General features: G+C 47.2%; 2 protein-coding genes across 4 annotated transcripts in view; both read right to left on the reverse strand.

Annotated features, from left to right (window-relative positions):
* The window catches only part of LOC117742368 (transmembrane protein 211), an 86314-nt gene extending 81128 nt beyond the window's left edge, over positions 1-5186 (reverse strand). The window contains exon 1 of the mRNA XM_034549629.1: positions 4818-5186. Within this exon, the coding sequence (XP_034405520.1) occupies positions 4818-5186 (369 nt within the window). The remainder of the gene's footprint in view (positions 1-4817) is intronic.
* A 2162-nt stretch (positions 5187-7348) lies between these two features.
* akap10 (A kinase (PRKA) anchor protein 10) lies at positions 7349-19079 on the reverse strand. 3 transcript variants are annotated; one of them, XM_034549626.1, is made up of 15 exons: positions 18851-19079; positions 16446-16493; positions 15820-16005; positions 13277-13768; positions 12960-13061; positions 12770-12854; positions 12549-12672; positions 12169-12305; positions 10351-10495; positions 9819-9986; positions 9455-9564; positions 9219-9301; positions 8753-8805; positions 8537-8629; positions 7349-8443 (listed from the first exon to the last, which is right to left on the reverse strand). In XM_034549626.1, the coding sequence occupies exons 1-15, from the start codon at positions 18870-18872 to the stop codon at positions 8438-8440; spliced, it is 1854 nt and encodes a 617-aa protein (XP_034405517.1). In that variant the 5' UTR covers positions 18873-19079; the 3' UTR covers positions 7349-8437. The 3 variants fall into 3 exon arrangements, with proteins under 3 accessions (XP_034405517.1, XP_034405518.1, XP_034405519.1); XM_034549627.1 differs by having other exon boundaries at positions 8268-8443; positions 9219-9298; XM_034549628.1 differs by lacking the exon at positions 18851-19079 and adding an exon at positions 17485-18821 and having other exon boundaries at positions 8268-8443.
* Between the last annotated feature and the right edge of the window lie 283 nt (positions 19080-19362).

Here is a 19362-nt window from a genome sequence, read left to right on the forward strand (position 1 = left end):
GCTCCAGCCTGCATCAAGGACGGCTTTCTGTTCACTGGAGGTTTCACGGCCCTCTGCCAGTCCGGTGAGCCGACGTATTGGTCAGCAAGTGGCAAGGAATGCATTCTGCTTGGGAGGCCACATGTCATATCTGGTTATGGAGAAATATTCACCAGCAGCGCAGTCACTCTTGTCAGGGTTTCCGCAAACAACCTAACTCCTCTCGACGTGGCCCATTTAAGTGTGGGCCTCCAGCAAATGATATACTTTATTAATAAATCGGACAATTTTTTTTTCACTCAGTTTATCGATCAGGCATTTGGTTTGTAACATGTCGGAAAATTAAATTGAACATATACAAACCAAACCCAGAAAGTATTCTCATCGGAGGATCATTATTATTATTATTCTCATAATGATTAATCGGTTATCGTTAAAATAGTTCCTGACGACTAGACTGTCAGACTGTGAGCGTATTTTGAGATGACGAATGGTGCCGTCAGTAAAATGTGAGCAAAACGTGTGCTTTTTCTCTCTGTTTGGTTACAAATTCAATGCAACGCCTTCAAAATATGGAAATTGATGTTATTGACTTTCTTGAATTCTGTTGGATGACTTCAAAAGGCTAAGAGGACTTCAAACTAGACTATTTTAAGGGGCTGTGTGATGAGAGGTCTGGTAAACTTAATTCTCTCTATCTACACACACACAATTATTTCTTCAGCCCACACACCGACACACCGAATTGATCAGATTTCATTCAGCTCTCATACTACTTTCTCTTTTTTCACAGTACTCCCCAAGACCTGTAAACACACTTTGAAGTGTAAAATCGGTGGAGTTCCCCTTTAAGGGACTCTAAAGAAATGATTGGGGTGGTGAGGTTGAGGTATGTTTCATTTTGTACAAAAAATAAAGAATAACCCCCCCACCTCTCGGGTTATTACTATTTTCTTTGAACCCTCCTCTTGACTTAGAAGGAAAAAGAAACTGCAACACTTTTGTCACACAATATCCAAATGATAGAACAGTGTTTTAATCCTGTTGCTCAATTTGAATGCAGCACCAATGTGCACATAAATAAAAACCCTGACATGCAGTGCACCTTTATGAGCCGCAGTGCAGAAGGAAGCCGTCTGATGGAACGATGAACTCGTTTTGCCAAGGAAGGCTGACATGTATTTACATTTAGGAAGAGAATAGAAAAGGAAGCACCCTCCCCTGCAATACCCACCAAGTCTCCATCTTCCTATCTCAGAAAGAAAAGAAGCCATTTGTCCCGTCTTAACAAGATGTCAATCAATTACAGTCTGTGATAAACACCCACTCAGTCCAGTAAAAGTCTAATCAGCCAGATTGAACTTCAATAGCATCTATTAAAGGTGACTTAAGAAAGAAGGACTGCACAACAGGGCCATGGAGGCAGGAGGCATTGCGAAAGAGGCTGGACCAATGAGGCCAGGCCCTTGAGGCAGGAGGCACAAAGAAGGAGGCAGGACCATTGGGACCATTGGGACCATTGGGACCATTGGGAAGGAGGCAGGGCCCAGGAGGCAGAACCATCTTCAGATGCAGCCAGGTCAAATTGAATATAGTTACTTAATATATACTGTACTACCTGTATTATATTTATCTATCTCAGGGGAGTGTAAAAGTGACACCTTGGCATTTGCCAATGCTTTAAAATCATCTTTACTATTTACAGCAAAGTTAAATAGATTTCCGGGTGAATTAACATCCAGTTTCCTGTTAAAACTATTGACGTTAATAATGGAGCTGAGCAGCAGCAAGACAAAGAAGGGATTTCCATTAAATGAGTTATCCATCTACTTCAAACTAGTTGTGGCTCACTGGGTGGTGAAATGACATTTAGAGCGTCTAGCAGGGTTTACGCACCGGTAGGTGCTCGCCATAGGTAGCCGGCAATTAGGCCTGGTGAAACATCTCCGCTAACGTCTGTAATTCATCTTCTTAGGCAGGACAACGCGGACCGATTGTTTTGTCTGGTGTGTCAGAGGATTTCCTCTCCCTTTTATTTTCCTTCCTCGTCCGGCTGCTATTTTCAGAGCAGGCGGACAAAAGATGAGTTCCTCTCAGACGGTTTCCAATCAGCGTTCCTGGAGCTCGGCCACGACTCGTTTGGGCTTACAAGACGACCTTGACATTCAGTGGCCGAAACACGTGGCACCACCGAGCCGGCGAACGCCACCTCCTGTGCACACACACACACACACACACACACACACACACACCAAAGCTAATCCAACTCCAGCGTTTAGTGCTGTGAAGCAGCTGGAAGCACATAAGCCGTTAACAAGTTAAGGTGAAGATGTTCTCTGGCAGGCCGACCTCCTTCACACTTTACCAGCAGCTCGCTGCACACCTCTTCCACTGACACGTTCGACCTGGCAAACGCCACCGCAGGGCGTGCGCTCATGCACACATATAAACAAACACGCTCGCACACCACCGCCACACTCTGCATCTGCTCTGATGGAGGAAAGGAATAACCAGGTGACCGAGCAGAAACACGCAGAAGCAACACGAGGAACAATTTACTTATTTAAAAAGCTTTGCTGAAGCTGAACGGGCGCTGCAATGATCAACACTTTTATGGATCGCGGATTATGCCGAGTTACTGTAAAGGCCATTTTCCAACTCGTGATTTGCGTTTGCGTTAACATTCAAGTCATGATTGCGGCTGAATATCTTAAAGGTGCAGTGTGTGGGATGTGGCGTCATCTAGTGGTGAGGTTGCAGATGCAGCCGTGTGCCAAGCGTGGAACTATGGTGGCCGACGCGAAAACTGGCTCCTCTTTAGAGTTTGGTTTGTCCGTTCTGGACCACTGTACGGCCGTATGAAGATAAATGGCTTATTCTAAGGTAACTAAAGACATTGCCCTTATTTGCAGGTGATGATTATCTTAATAAAACATCCCTAATAATATGATATTGCACTTTGCCCATAGATCCCCTTAAATTCTAGACACGGTTACTTTACACCTATCAGGAAAACATAAGGAAATGAATGACTTAGTCAGTAGTTCCCTTTTTAATGCAGCAACTAATTTATCAAAACTCAAACTGCAATTAAAATTGTGTGTGTGTGTGTGTGTGTGTGCGTGCGTGCATGTGTGTGTAGGTGTGTGCGTGTGTGTGTGTGTAGGTATGTATGTGTGTGTAGGTATGTGTGTGTGTGTGTGTGTGTGTGTGTGTGTGTGTGTGTGTGTGTGTGTGTGTGTGTGTGTGTGTGTGTGTGTGTGCGTGTGTGTGTGTGTGTGTGTGTGTATGGCTAAATGGATGAGGCGGTACCCTGGCAATGACAGAGACAGCACTGGACGGCATGCATGGTCCAAGCAAAATCTTTTTTTCACAGTGGAAGAGCCCAGAGAACAGCTCAAGTTCAGGGGGGCTCTTCCTCTTCCTCTTCCTCTTCCTCTTCCTCCAGCCCCTGTCCTGTCATCATCCTCTTCTGGTTCCTTCCCACAGCACCTGCAAGCCTCATCTTGGCTTCTCAGAGTAAGCAAAGAGTACTCGCTCACTCTGACGGAGGCCACAGAGCTCAATGCACAGTTCACAATCAGTGAGTGTGCCTGCGTGTGTGTGCGTGCGTGCGTGTGTCTCTGTGTATGTGCGCGCGCGCGTGTGTGTACGTGTGTGTAGCACATCTGTCGCCCATGCGCTGTGCGTGTGTGTGTCTCTGCATACAAATGTTGTTGTCGACAAGTCGGTAAAAATGGACCGACGCGCGCACATCGGCAAGGAGTGGCGGAGTAATAAAGTGTCTCTGATGAAAACTTAATGGCCCCTTCACCTTTATTAACGGGTCGCGCGCTCGGGTTCACCACTAACAAACAAACTGGGGGAGGCGGGGCGCTCATAACCGGAGCCAATAATTGACTGCCGGCTAAAAGGAGTGCCGGCTTTAGCCGTGCACGCGAGGCTGGAACACTTTAGCTCGGCGGAGGACGCGCGTGTCGTTAGTGACACACAACCTGCTCCGTGTTGGCTCGCTCGCGCTACAATCACACGAGCAGCCACTTATTAATATCTCCCTTTCAAATGCTAATTCTCCTTTATGCATAAACCATAACGTCAGAGGTGGCGGGTGTCGTGTAGCAGTGTTTTTAGTGGGGGTGTAAGGCTGAATAGGAATCATCCCGCACAGCGTGCATGAACAGCAGCGTCCCGCAGACAAGTTGCCTTGTAACAAGCTGACAAACTCCCGCAGCATCAATCTGCAACATCCCCAAACTCGCCGTGAGTCCAGACCCCACACACAGATCGACCACCGATGGGACCGAATCTTCACCAACACACTCCCATTAGTGGCTTGGTAGATATGCGCAGCACACAGTGTGTGCGTGTGTGTGTGTGTGTGTGTGTGTGTGTATGTGTGTGTATGCGTGTGTGTGTGTGTGTGTGTGTGTGTGTGTGTGTGTGTGTGTGTGTGTGTGTGTGTGTGCGTGTGTTTCATCGTGAGGGGTCAGTGAACGCCGACAGTGAGATGAACACTTCCCAAAACATCTGGAACACATCTGATGACACATGTGGATGCGCGTGCACGAGTATGTTTTGACCTGTTTGAAGTTGAACTTGTGGATGCTAAAATCAACAGGTCTGATTTGATGTCACATCTTTAATCGGGTGCCATTGTTTTTTTTGTAATGACTTGAATATGATTATGACGGTTGGGTGATTTAGTCAGATTGATTTCATCTTTGCTCCCAAAAGGATGTCGCCCTGCTTCCCAACTTGTGCGCTCCCCCACCCCACGTGATGCCCCACACGCTCTCACGCGCCCTGTCCACATGTGATGAACGTGCATGGTCACCTACCTGCCAGGAGCTGGAGGGGATCTCTGCGAATTTGCCCAGTCCCCCGAAGGTGTAGCAGCGGTACATGTGATCCAGAGACTCCGAGCAGTGCCACAGCAAGCCGAAGCTCACGGAGTCCTTGTTGTTGTGGTGCTGGTGGTGCTGGTGCTGGTGGTGTTGGTTGTTCCTCGGCTGGTCCTTAACAATCCAGGCGGGGGATATGAAGCTGAAACTGCACACGGCGACCAGAGCGGAGGAGAGGAGCACCCAGAAGCAGCCCACGCAGCTGAACATGGTGGCAGCTTGGGGCAGAAAGCCCGGAGACAGACCCAGATCGATCCCGAACCTGGCTTCTTCTTCTTTCTTCTCCCGGCTCAGGAGCGAATGCATTTGGAGCTCACGCCTTCAAGAGCAGGACTTCCACTTCAGCCCCCTGACCAGGACTACATCAGCAAAAAGAGATCACTGGACATCCGCAGCGGCGATGTGTTTTCTGTGCGTTTGTGCGTCTCCGGAACATCTGGTGTGGACACACAACCCGCGGAGGAAACGTCCGCAACACATCAGCAGGAGGAGTGGTGGCGATACAATTATGCAAAAAATAAAATAAAAAGTCATCCGCGTCTCCACTCAGCCTGGGTGGGGAGAAAAAAGACCAAGCCCGACACACACGCGCGCGCGCGAGATGTTTGTCACACCCAAAACTGGGTGCGCAGTTGTCATGCCAGTGCAGGTGGAGGAGCGGCTCAATTAAAGCCCACAGACCCGGACACGTGCAGAGGAGCCGCCGGTCTCCTCGGTGACAGTGACACTTGTCCTGCTCCACCTCAAGACGGACAACAGAGCACTTTGCGTTTCAGAAAGAGTGCGTCTGGACGACGTCAAGCTCGCGCTGGTTAAAAGGACTACCTCCGGGTGGGATTTTCAAAGTAAAACTCCGAGAGAAGACGCGCCGCAAGGTTTGAGGCAGAGCTCTATCGCAGAGAAACAAGGACTACATTTATATATTTACAATTAAAAGGCCACTGCACCGGTGTTTACAAATAACTGTTCGTTAACTCACTATGACGAGGAGGCTACTTTGTCTGCTGTCGCTCTGAAGGAGCTTTTGAAAAGTCTCACAAAATACTTCTGGTGATGTCATCAAAAGGCTACATTGTTTTTACAGCACCTGGACCAAACATATTCTCCCCATTTGAGATAATAAAGTTGATCTGAAAAGTTAGGTCATGTCGTCTCAGTTCTATCTTAATGTGTTTCTCGTGAGTCCTCCAACTTCATGGAACTGCAACACCAAATCGCTGGAGTCAAAATGTATCTTATCATTATCATGTCTTATTCACAAAGTATCATGGAGGTGAACATACGTCTACGTCCTCGATTAACAGTGACAACAAAAACAAGTTAAAGTAGATGTAAACACACTCGCAACATCGCAACCTTAGTGGGGTTTTTCGCAGAATTTGGTGAATGCAGCAGTCCATGTTGACGGTAAGGTTCAGTCTGGTAGATGACGTTGATTGGCAGAACATGTTTTATATTCAGGGCCTGTGGCAGGAGAGCCGCTAAGAACCTTTATTCTGAAAAGCAAATACTCCCTTTTCCGGTATTTTGCACGTTTTTTTAAACCTGACAGTCCAGTCGCAGGTACTTGTCCCAATGCACCTTGTATTTAGTCTGCGCATTGATACGGCTTCCATTAAGGCCGCGAGAGTACACACACAGTTTTAATAAAAACAGAAATAACTTTTTTTTTTAAATCTGAATTAGTTGTTATACTTCGCAAAACAAATACTTCCCAGGATCGACAGTAAAAGTGACTTCTGTGGTTTCATTGTTGCGCTGTCTGGCTCAGTCGTCTTATTGTAACAGCATCTCAGCCAATCAGGGCTCGGGAGTGCCCGTTTCTATTGAGGTGGGCGTTGCCCCCCGCACGTGCAAGTAGCCCTCGTGGGGCTTCCAAGCAACATTTAGCTATTCACGAGATAGCATATTGCTATTGTGCTAATGTGTGTGTACATATGAATCAAACCAATTACCTCTAGCAGTGGGATAGTTTTTTGATTTAAAATACACACAATGTTAATCAATAAAACATTTTTTTTAACAATGTTTGGCTGCATTTTACTTCGCAGAGAAAAAGGAAACTACAGCTAGACCTCCGAAAAACATTTTAAATGTGTGGTGACTTCTGTGCCCTTTGGGCTCAACTGTAATTTGCAATTTGTGGATGTTTCTGGACCTGTATAAGAGAAGTCAGAGGAGCCTTATCGAAGAAGTAGACACACCGGTTCTCATGTCAGACCTAATATTCTGTGTCAATGTTCTTTCCCCCAACATTGCAATGCAGCCAACATTGCCCCCAGCTGGTCAGAGGTGATAACAGTACACCATGAAGCTGTTGTCACATGATTAAAAAAAAATAAATGTGCCTCTAAACATAAAACTGTGTAAAAATAACAAAAGCAGAAGACTGTAACTGCAATAATATACCAACACTGGAACCAAAAGGAAAAAAATAAATAAATGACGGACAACCATTTCATAATATATGCATTTAAATCAAACACAATTTAAATATATTATAGATTAAGTACACATACATACATACATGTCAGAAAACATTAGTGGTACATAGTACCAAGAGTCTTTTCTGGTTCTTTTCCACATCTTGGTAAAGCTCTAAAGAAATATTTACTTTTTAAAAATGGTTTTATTCACTGAGCACACTTTCCAGTCGAACAGTCCGGTCATCACTGACGTTTGTTTCAGAGATGCATTAAAAAAAACAAAAACAAAAAACAGCGATCACTATAAAAAAGGACCAACATTAATATATGGGGTAAACCAGAAATCTACATTTAGGACATGGTGTTTGGAGTTTTCCGACACAACTGGAGCACTTCAGTTCGTTAGGGGAGTATTTCTTCTTCTACGCTCTGTAAAAAGGTGCCGGGAGGTTCATATAGGAGGTCAGCCGATCCGAGGACCGAGTCGTCTCTTCTTCCGTTTCATTGTCTCATTTCCAAATGTCCTACAGTACGGAAAATAAACAGCCCGGGGAGAGGGAGGGGAGGGTAGCTCACATCGGTGAACAGCAGACAACAAGACTCCGGGCGGGCGGAGGGAAGCGCGTGCCAAAAACTGTAAAAGCCTTACGCAGCCGACCCTCACGAGGGGGAATTTCATCTAAAAACAAGGAATGTTATAAAAGGAGGTGTGTCGTGAGGGAGTGAGGGTAATTCAGTCCTCGTCACGCCCTCTGTAGGTCCTCTCCACGCTGACGCGCGGCTTCTTCGTGGCGGCGTTCTTCCAGGGTGCGCTGTACGCTTCCTCTCTTCAGGAGTGACTTCCTCGAGTCGTGACTTGGCGCCACCGTTGGTCGACTACTTTGTGTACCTTCGTAGTGTCGTGGAGCTGGAAGATTGGAACGTCGATTTAACTTTTCCCATGAGTCCACGCGGCGGTTTGGGGGGGGGGGGGGGGGGGGGGGGGCGGTTTGGGGGAAGAGGGAGGTGATAAAACGCCTCGTTTGTTCTCGGAGTGATGCGGTTCATCGTCGGGTGAACCCTGCGTACAGGTCGTCACTGGCTTGGCCGGCGCCGGCGGTGGAGCGACGCTCCTCTGGTTCCTCAGTGGGGTCATAACTGCGGACGGACAAAAGAGAACGCTTAGGGAAGAGCTGAGGTTGTTCCTCACGTCGCCGCACGGGAAGGAAGCTACCGGGGGAGGTTCTGTACCTTGGTGGCCTTGCCGGGGCTGTCGTGATTCGACTGGTGGACGACGTCGTTGACGATCATCTTGGCAATCTGCCACGCCATCTCCTCCTGGGCCTGGACGCCGAGAGAAACGACAACAACACCGTTAACCACGGGCTCTGACTGAAATCCTACGCTGACGTCTTCAAGGGAATTTGAATACGTGCCACCGAGAGACCTGAATCTTTGTGGCCTCACCTCGTCGGAGTTGCCTTGGACCCATTTCTTCATGGCTTGAGAAAACATGGAACCTAAGTGGAGAGGAGAGGCCGAATGAGACTTCAGTCGCTCAATCTGAGCCAAGAAACTGAACAAAGAACTCAAGGTGAGCGACTGCTGACATACTGAAGTATTCAGAGCTTTGGCCTACTTATTCTGCAGCCACATGTCTGGTACTCTACTGTGGACCAAGAGAAAGCACACTTGGACATAATACATAAAGACTTAGTGTGCTTTAAGGGCAGTGGAGGCTGCGTTGTTCTTTAATATTTCAGAAGGCTGAATGGAGAATGGGAGCAGCCACAAATGAGGTTTATATCCACGGTCGGAGAGTGGAGGTTTTTCACTGCGAGGAGCATTGAGATCAAATCTGACAGCGTGAGGGCAGAGAATATAACAGGTAGAGAGAGAGAGAGAGAGAAAGATGTGTGTGAGCGCATCGTGCCTTTGGATTTCTTCACGTCCGGCTCTGGCTCGGCCTCCCTGATGAACTGGCCCATCTCATTCACCTTCCCAAACGTCATCCTTCTGAGCGGACAGAGGAGAGCGAGATGAAGAAGACAGATCCAAAAAAAAGTCAACCAAAACAACATAGATGACAGGCGTTAAAGGTGAACGCCAGCTCGGGCGGTAAAATACGGATTGAGCCGGCTTAAAGCCAAACTGGTGGTTTAAGCTCACCCAGCGTAGGGCCGCTGGTACAAGGACTCAGGGTCCAGGCTGGCCACGTCCACCGTGATGGCCTCGTCAAAGTTCTTCAGGATCTTGATCGCTGCCCTTTTGGCATTTTGCTGTAGAGTAAAGAAACCGTGAACTGAATGTTTGGTAGCACGACAGGAAACATCGCTCTGTTTGTTTTCTTATTTGAAGGCCAACTAAAAAACGACAGGGACGACCACGACCTTTCGGCATCAACAGAAATATCTCATACGAGGCGAAGCGGCTCTAAATGTCAGCAGACAAGATGAGGAGCACCACTTTAACCCACAAGGGCTGAAGATGTGGGTTAAAGTCGTGGATGGGAGGGCGGGGGGGGGAAGGTCACCTGAGTCTGAGAGCCCTCGCCGGCATTTGAACTGGAGCGCTCGGCGTCCGCGGGCCCGCCCGGACCTGCAGCGCTGACATTCACAAACTCGTCTGCCCGCACCGAGTTGATGAGGTCACTCAGGTATTTGTAGTAAAGGTTGCTCGACAGGAAGCCCGGCATGTAGACCTGAACAAAGGCAACACATCACTCGCTGTTGGGAGGATAATGAGCTCCGGGATAAACTTCTGGACACAAGTTACAAAAGGTCTGTTCCTGACCTCCGTGCACTCACAACAGTGTTCAGCCCGCATTTCATTAGCATGCGGCTCATTTGTCAGCGCCGTAATGGGACAATTCATCAGTGACTTGCAACACAAAACCTTTAGGAGGATCCGATTGAATTTAGGGAAACAGCTCAAGCAGATGATTTTTCTTTGTTTTTTCTAGGAAAGATCTAATTAAACGTTTTAAAAAGGGCACATTCAAAATCAATTAATGGTTTAATAATTTCCTGCAGAGTAAAAATGGCGGGGCCATTTGAGAACCGGACCTTCTCCATGGTGGTCCAGGCCTGTCTGAGTGGAGTGGTGAAACAGTCGGGGAGCGGCCCCCCCTCCCGGCAGATATTCGACTCTATCTCCATCCGCACAGAGTCGCCGAAGCCCAGAGGGTTGGTGGCCTGGAGTGAGAAATACCTGCAGGGGAAGCAGAGCGATGAGCGACTTGACTCAGACGAGGGCACCTGCCCTTTAATTGAGGCTGTCGGTCCGTCCTCCTGTAAGGCTGCGTGTCATTTTAAATATGAAATAATATTTAAATATTAATGAAACAGTGGCAGGAAATGCACCAAAAAAAAGTGAAGGAAAGAGCAATAAAAAAAAAAAACAGCCACCTCGTCTCCTGCTAATGTCTCCTTTACCTTCTCAGCTTCACTCAACTGGAACCTACCAAGCTCACCAGGAGGCGAGTTGGAGAACAACAAAGCTTTCAGAGCAAAAAAAATGACAAACATCTCGGCTGCGGACGAAAGCCAAAACTGAGGACGACTGGACTGCAAAGAAACGTTCAGCGTGTAAAAGATGGAGCATTACAGAAATACCCTTTTTCCTGCATGAGTATTAATTAGAGTCAACCCGATCTTTGTGGCTACCTGGCTTCACTGAGCCTGACGTCGTAGAACTGAAAACTCGGAGTTGACCCTGAAGCTACCTCGCTAACCCCAAAACCCTGGATCGTAGTGCAGGACTCTGGCTCCGTGAAGTACGGATTTGGATGCGAGGAGGTGCCGGTGAAGTGAAGTTCTTAATATGGTACGAGATGAAACGGTGATACCTGCAGGACAAGTGAACTATAGTGACGGCAATAACTGATATTCAACGAGGTGTAATTTAAAAACACTATAATCCCAGAGCAGGAATATAATAAACACGCTGTGGAAACACAGATGATTTTGAAACATTAAAAGCACGGTGTGATTATTTTGTGGGACAGAATGAGTAATGCACATTATAAAGTAAAACAGGGATGTGAGAAAAGAAAAGAAGGTGATGTCTGATAAGCTCCGTCTGACTGAAACGCTGCATTCACAATCATGGGAGCTAATTAACAGTGTGGGGATTACTTTTCTAATGAGAGACAACAGAGGACGAGAGCGCAAAAGCATCGATACCGTCAGGAATCCTCTCGGGAATAAAATAATCTTTGCTCAATTAAAGCGCAGCTATAATCATCATTTTGCATTCAGACAGAGCGGACTTGGAAAAAGCCAAAACCCGATAGACTCTCTTACTCACTTATAAACTCTTTTGTCCATGTCGGGGTCCCCTAGGAACGATTGGCTTGATTATTTCCAGTGATCTGATTGGTCATCGCCTGTTGGTGCAGGCTGTACCCTTCAACAGACGACTTACAAACTGTTGTTGTTAATTAACCCGGGTGGTATATTAAAAGATTAATGGAAACACTGGACTGAAATTAATCATTTAAAGTGGCAACAGAGGGTTGTTCTTTTGCTTCTCTTGAACTTATCATTATGAAGTAAATGCTGATTGCACAACGCAACGGCTGAAGAATAACGGCACCGTCAGCTTTTAGATGGGCTCTCCAGAACGACTCGCTCTCAGGCTCCACTCACGGCTCTAAAAGGAAGTGTGTTAACTACCGTGCACCCAAAAACAAATAAAAAGGAGGGAATAGCGCTTTTGTTTTCCATGTCAGCCATCGCTAGATATCCCCAGTTACCAAAGAGTATCAGTGTAAGTTCTATCACACCGAACCGACTCAATGATTGTATCATGGCGGCAACCTCCGAGTATCAAGTCAAACTCATTCTTTTCCACAAAGACACCGGGGTGCTTTGGAGACCTACTTGTCGTAGAGGATCATGGCATCGTTTTGAGCCTCCTGGCCGTCATACTGGCCCTTTTTAGCTGCCAGCTGATTCTGGAAGTTGTCCGCCGCCAGCCAGAACTGCAGCACATTCATCGCCTCCTCCTTCTCCATGTACTGCAGGGAAGGAGATGGAGAGCACGGAAAGAGTCGGCCTTCGGGGTTTTTGTCAACACCGTATCGATTATGTCATCTGTACATTTTACCGTTTGCTAGAACAGGTACATTAAAACAACTGATGGACACCGTTTTGTGGTCGAGGCGCGGGTGGATGACGGACAAGGACATTGGTGTAAAAAAAAAAAACGACGACAGTGTTTTCATAATGAAGCGCCACTGGGAAGCACCGGGCACACTCACCTCAGAGAAGTAGAAGAGCGCCGACTCACAGAACAAGATGTCAGCCAGGAACACCGAGCCGCTGGTCAACACTTCGATCTGGTATTTACAGAAATGGTGGCTCCGCAGGAACTCGCTAAAGTGCCTGGAAACGGAGAAAAAAAAAAGAGCATGTGGAAACCTGGTGAAACCCCACTGGGTGAGTATTAACTCTCCAAGAAAATGAATAGACTGAAACTCACTGTTGCTCCAAGATGGCGAAGACTACCGACTGTGCAATGACAAAGCAGTTTGGGTCCACCATGCCATCCTCGCCACATATCTTAGCTACATGGAGAAAAAAAAAAAAAAAACAGAAAAACATTGTCTATGAGGGATGACTTTTTGTGAGTGAAACCAGTCCTATTTCTATTGGCGTTGTCCGTATCTTACCAACGATGTCGTTTCTCATCTGTTCATTGGGGATGGGGATGGGCCTCACAGCGTCCGGAGAGATGTATTTGGTGAAGATTGTAACTGCATCTTTCTCTATACCTGAAAAAATAAAAAATAAAATTAAGAATAGCTGATCATCCACTGATGCTACAACATACACAGTCTCACTCCATACAGATCTGATGGGCCTCACATACGTCATGATTTGTTCCGTTTCCATTGCACCCATCCACTGGGTATTCAAAGAAGATAAACTTATACTACAACTCGCAGGAACACAAATATAAAGAGAAACGTGTGTCAAGGTGACTCACTTTTCATGAGCTGGACAGAGAGGTCTTGCAGGGTGCTGATTGACTGCACCTTGAAGGGGGTCCCTGTCCTGGAGTGTGCCTGCTTGGTGGGGGTTTCTGCTCGAGGAGTGCCGGGTCTCAGGCCCGCCTCGCCGGCGGAGGAGTCCCGCCGCTCCGGGTGCACCGCCGGGCGCTCACTGCTACTGTCCCGAGTGAGAGCATTGAGTGTGCGCAGGGCCAGCTCCGGCGGCTCTGAGCCGCCGGGTGAGGCGGGGACGGGCTCGGCCAAAGAGCTGTGTTTGACAGAGTTCAGGCTGTGCGCTCGGACCCGCAACCAGCTGGCGGAGCGGAAGCTCTCCGCCTCCAGCCAGAACCGAACCAGGTGGTCGGCGCCCTGGTGTTCCATGAAATGCATGTAGTGGGGTATCGCCACGTTGTCCCGGAGGACATGCTCCACCGTCTTGGACAGCCGAGAGCGGTCATCTTGGGGGTGATAGTTCACGCTGGAGTGACCTGCAACGTACAAATGTGCACACAATTAAGTAATCGACTGTGCAGAGGTCACTAAAATTCATAAAGGAAAGTCTGAAAAAAGAAAAAAAAAAGAATCAGAAGAAAAACAAACAAAGATTACTTAATTCAACATTGGATTATTTGTTCCCTGTGACGCTTTACAGACCTGCACGTAACGCATGCCATCGCCTCAATGCAATTGGATATGATCCATCTCAATTTAAGAGACTTGATAAAAATATATTTTGGCATAAGATGTGAACTGCCTTTGAGTTCAAATTAGACACGGCAGTACTCCACTCCCATAACAGACTGAGCAGCGCTCTCTTATATTTACAGGACAATAAAGGGTGCCGTATATTGATGGGAGTTTGCAGCATGAAGGGAAAGTAACCAAACATTTGGCGGAAAGTGGAATTTGTCCGTGTTCGGCTCTCTTATGACTGAAGGCGGAAACGTGAGCTGAATCTCAGGGTTTTGCAGCTTTGTGAATTGTAGGCTCTCTCTGTCTGTCTAGAAGCAGCCTTGGACTCAGCAATTTTACAGATGATTTCACCCAGACACACACGTCTCCATCATCCGTGTGTGTGTGTGTGTGTGTGTGTGTGTGTGTGTGTGTGCGTGTGTGCCTTGGAAACATTTGACAGACCCCAAACTCCTGTCGGTATGCCGTATCATTTTATTTTACGAGGTCTCAAATTGAGTGTCTGTTTGAATACAATCCACCGGGATAAACAAGGCAGCGCGCTCACTGAATACAAACCCAGACACTCGCTGGATTATGAATCAGAGCACATCAGCTGTAGTTGCACTGAAGCGTGGGCTGGGGCATCTTGGGTGTTTTGTTTGCTCTTTGAAAACACAAAAGTGCCCGCAAGAGGCGTCACCGAGTGTGAGACGCGTATCAATCGGCCTCGTCAGATTCCTCAAGACCAGCGCAGGAATCTGTGTCTGCATTGGATCATTAAAAAATATATATATTTTGAGCCTTTGATCTATAATGTGCTCTCTACTCTTTCAGCCCCAAACAAAAGAGAAGATGAATCCTAAGTAATGGTTCACTCTCAGCTGAACTGCCATGGCTGCCTACCAGCCGTCAGTGAAACTAACCCATCTGGCCTGTTTGAATCCTCCTCCCTCGCTTCCCTTCCTTGATTCCTTCCCTCCTCTCTCATCTCTCATTCATATGTTTCCGTCCGGGCGGCTGCACAGGTTCGTCTACCTCCGTCTGACTCACCCCAGCTCTTCTCTGGGCAACTCGCTCGTGCAGTTCTCGCCACCCGTCGTCACTCAACATGCCATTCGTGATTCACCGGCGGAGTTTGTCATGCTCCGGAATGTCCGGGCGCTCGTCTTAAAACGTGACGCGTGAAGTCGTGCGAGTGCGACACGCAAGACTAAAGAAGGACTGTTTTCCACTTAAGCCATGTTAGTGAAGCAAGAGTCACACTCTGTAGCTACTAATTCCAATGGAATCATTTTCATATTATTGTGCGTTATATTTGCTTTGTTGTCTTTCTGTGCATATTTTGTGCTTTTGTTGTTTGGCAGACCCTGCAAACATGCTGCGATGAGCATATTGACAAACTATGCATTCATATTATTCCCACAATGACGGTAAATCTGTTACAACTCTATCAATCTTCAAATAGGAATCGGCGACCATCTTTCGATTTTCAGGCAAATGAACCGCTCACTCATTGAGGATTTGCTGCTTGACTGTCATAAATGACAACAATACAAATATAATTGGGGTTTTAAAACTTGAACTTGAAATTAAAGCCTCACCTTGGACCTTGAAATTGAAAAATCATCGACGAAACAATTAACTGAGAAAATAATTAGCACATTAATCAATCATGAAAACCACATGTCAGTTGTAGCTCTACTCCGTTTGCTTTGCTTTCTGCAGACGTTCCATCTAAAAACACTAACTCATTAGTTATGTTTCAGATTATACCTCAAATGTACACGGTCCAATGTTTGGTTGGGCCTTCATACGCTCTCACTCAAAGCAAAATACAACACACACATGGAGGCTGGCGCCCTACCAAGATCTCCAAAGTGCGCAGCCTCCATGTGGCTCGGCTGTTTCTTGAGGATGGCCGTGCGACCGCGGGCAAAGGAGTCCATGTTGGCAGAGATGGCGTTGATGGCCACATGGCTGGGCCCGGCGGCTTGCTGGACGGCATGGTGGTTCCCCAGTCCCAGTGATGGAGAGTGAGGGCTGGGTGAGGCTGTGGGTGGAGGGCAGAAGACAGGCATGAGGCAACAGAAGAAGAAGAAGAAGAAGAAGAAGAAGAAGAAGAAGAAGAAGAAGAAGAAGAAGAAGAAGAAGAAGATTTGAGCAGCCTAAATGTACGATGGCCTTTTTTTTGTGAAGGTTTTCCAAAGAGCTCGTTTACAGAGGCCTCGGGGAGTGATGAGTGTGGCTGAGAGGACAAGCTGCTCAGTGTTCGTTTCAATGTGAGCTGCATGCGTTTCATTTTGTAGCTTGAGGTTAAAAAAAGAAATGTTGGTCCTTGTGACAGTATGGCAAGCAATCATTAAACATCATGAACCAACTGAAGCAGAGAGCCACTTGAACCACTTCTGTATGAGGCTCATCTCACTTCCCACACGTGCAAAAATAAAAATAAAAAAATGTCTTTGCACATCTCTGTGATGATGAGCTCACCTCTATTGGCTTTAGTGTCAGTCACTCTCTCGGGTTCTTTGCTTTTGGCTGCGGGGAGAAAGACGAGAGGTGAGATGTAACTGGAGAAGGATACAGCGATTTTATTCACAATGCAGGGCGAGACCAGAAGAGCGTGTCCTGCATAGGCGGTGACATTCATTGACGTGAGAGGTAAAGTAAAGACCAGAGCTCACTATCCACTTACAGTACATATTGACGTAGTGATGTACTAGAGAAGCAAACTAACTATTTCCTGCAGAGCTGCGTCCTCGCTGCGGCAGACAGACGAGGAGGCAAATAGGGAAGCTGCGCTCTGACATGTGAAAAGCCCTCTCAGTCCTGCTAATGTTTCAGCATTAGGAGTGGTGACCTTGGTCCATCAGCTCTGGTGGGTCGAGTGTCTGACAGCTTCCACTTGGAGCTCTAAGAGTTGCTGATTGTCTCAGAAAACTAAAATCCCATCATCATGAATAAAAAATTGTATTTTTGCGAGCACCTCCAAAAGCTGGGCGGCCGGCTGCCAAATAAAAAGTGAAATATGTCACCTGCAGTGGAATAAGTGCACAGGGGCAGACTTGGTGGCAGCCACTCATTAAGAGTGACTCACCGTTCATATCTTCAGATTAGGCGGCTGCTGTGGCAGAGGGCGGCCAGGATACGTATCAATTTCAGGCACTGACAGTACGGAATGGACCGGGACAATTTGGACGGAGCTGTTGAAGAGTATACGCATCACAGCTCAGAGACGTGGCTTTTAGAAAGACAAAGCTCCAACACAGCTCATTGGAACAAAGATGTCTGACATGCCAGACATCTTTGTTCCAAATAAAAATTCAGATAAGACCATGATGAGTTGCTACAACGGATGTTTTTGGTTTAAAAAAGAAGAAAAAAGGTAAAGTCTGTGGTACTACCAGCAAAATGGACATAGAGCATTGACGTGCAGCGCAATCAGAGAGAAAGCAACAGCAGCTTGATGTTTTGTTAAAAAGCAGCACCACGAGGACTCAATTTAAGTCTCAAAAGCTGCTCCACTCACAGCGTCGGGATGTGTTGCAGTGAACGAGCCAAACTCAACTGGATGAATGGAGCGAATCTGACTTGATAAAAGAAAAACTTTAGCGACGCCTGAACAAACAAAGTCCGACTACCTACAGATAACAGTGACAACACTGTATCATTACCTTTACTACTGGCAATTTGATTAATCTATTGACCCACTAGATTAGTGTCTTTGCAAAACCTTCCAATCAGAAACACTTTGCCTGCAACCATGACCCACACACCACACACGACACACACTTCCTGTAAGTACAGCGTGTGATCCTGCTTCAGAGCAATACAAGTGCACTCTCTCTCGCTCTCTCTCTCTCTCTAATAGTTCCTCATTTTGGAGACCTGCTGTGTCAGCCGCTTTGACTGCTGTAGCCGAGGAGGGACAAAAAACAATACAAAAAACACCGATTGAAGATGAACTGTGGTCTAGTCTCTTCGCTCTGTGATTTCATGAATGAAACGCTGGTGTTTCACAATGGTGTGGACTAAATGCAACCACTCTAAATGGAGCTGGCTCAATGTCTCTGTAACGGTCTCAACCAACACAAACAGTGGAGCCATCGTGAAGGCAGTGATGCAGCGAAATGTAACAAAACACAGCGGATGAGGACGAGCTGTTGAACAATCCTGTGTATGTCACGTCTTTTACTCACTAGCAAGAACTGTGGCGGGTTGAGCCTGAAGTAACGTGGTGGTTTAAACACCTTCAGGTCCCGAATCAATCAGTTCCTTCAACTTCCCATCGGGTGACGCTGTTCAGTGTGACTGGCTCCATCCCTTTGGGTCAAACAATGGGGACTAACTCACGTTACACACGTGGTCTGTATTTAAGATAACCAACGACTCTACTTCAGACACAACGGCCCGTTGTTAAGTTTCTCTTTCACACCTCGCGCTGGTTAAAGCTGTATGATAAATGGCTCTGGTGCAGCTAGCTAACGCTAGCCGCCATCGCACAGTTCCGACACCTGTGTCAAGTGATGGCCGTTACGTGTGACGCCGCTCGTCTTTAACGCGAAGAAGCGCCGTTTCGTGCAAACACAAGGGGTCCCGCGGGTCCGACGTGCTGCTGACAGCTCTCTGCGGGTTAGGGTGCGTGTCCACCCGGGTCTGACATTAGGTGAGGCAGGGAGGGCAGAGAGGCCACCGCTAAGCTAACCGTGTTACAGCGGCGAGCGGCGGCGGAAGCTCGTTCCCACGAGCACCGCGGGGTCTCGGGGCAATTCGCTTGCGGCCGCAGTCTCGACCGCGTCCGTCGCCTCTCATCGGGGACCGCTGTCCCCTCAGACGGACTCTCTGCACTGCTAGCCGCCGTTGACGTTGCAGCACTCAAGAGGGAGCTTCCTCACCTTTCCTCTTGAAAAACGACATGACGGGTTTCACACTCTGACCGTTTCCTCAGCTCACTGACACCATCCCGTGGATCCGCGGGTCCCTTCATTCAAATGCATCTGTTCCGCACACTCCTGAATTGGAAATGGGTTATTATCGCAGCCCCGGTGAGTGCTGTCAAATCCCAATTTTCCCCAAATCCTAGCCCAGCTCAGCGGCCATATTGTCAATAAACGTCTTACTTCCGGGCTGGTGCGGCAGCAGCATTGTGGGAAATGGTGTGTCGTTACCCGCTCTGGCCGGAAGATGGCGACATTTCAACACTTAAGAATCACACAAAATGATTTTGTGAGGAAATATGGTTTCTAACGTTTAATACATTTATTTAAAGTACAAAATAAAAATGTTATACAATTAAAAATAATGTGATGTAAATAAGATTATCAATATATCCTAATCAGCAATCGCAATGGATAAATAAAACAGTTAAAACATTTTTCAAAGACCAGGATCCAAAGGTCAGAACAGT

Source organism: Cyclopterus lumpus, chromosome 14 (genome assembly GCF_009769545.1).
Source record: "Cyclopterus lumpus isolate fCycLum1 chromosome 14, fCycLum1.pri, whole genome shotgun sequence".
NCBI lineage: Eukaryota > Metazoa > Chordata > Actinopteri > Perciformes > Cyclopteridae > Cyclopterus > Cyclopterus lumpus.

Coding starts and splice junctions, on each gene's coding strand:
- akap10 (XM_034549626.1), bottom strand. CDS start 18,872: ATGTCGTTTTTCAAGAGGAAAG. Junction 9,302..9,454: donor TACCAGCGGCCCTACGCTGG/GTGAGCTTAAAC, acceptor CTGTCCGCTCAG/AAGGATGACGTTTGGGAAGG. Junction 8,806..9,218: donor GGACGTGAAGAAATCCAAAG/GCACGATGCGCT, acceptor CTCTCCACTTAG/GTTCCATGTTTTCTCAAGCC.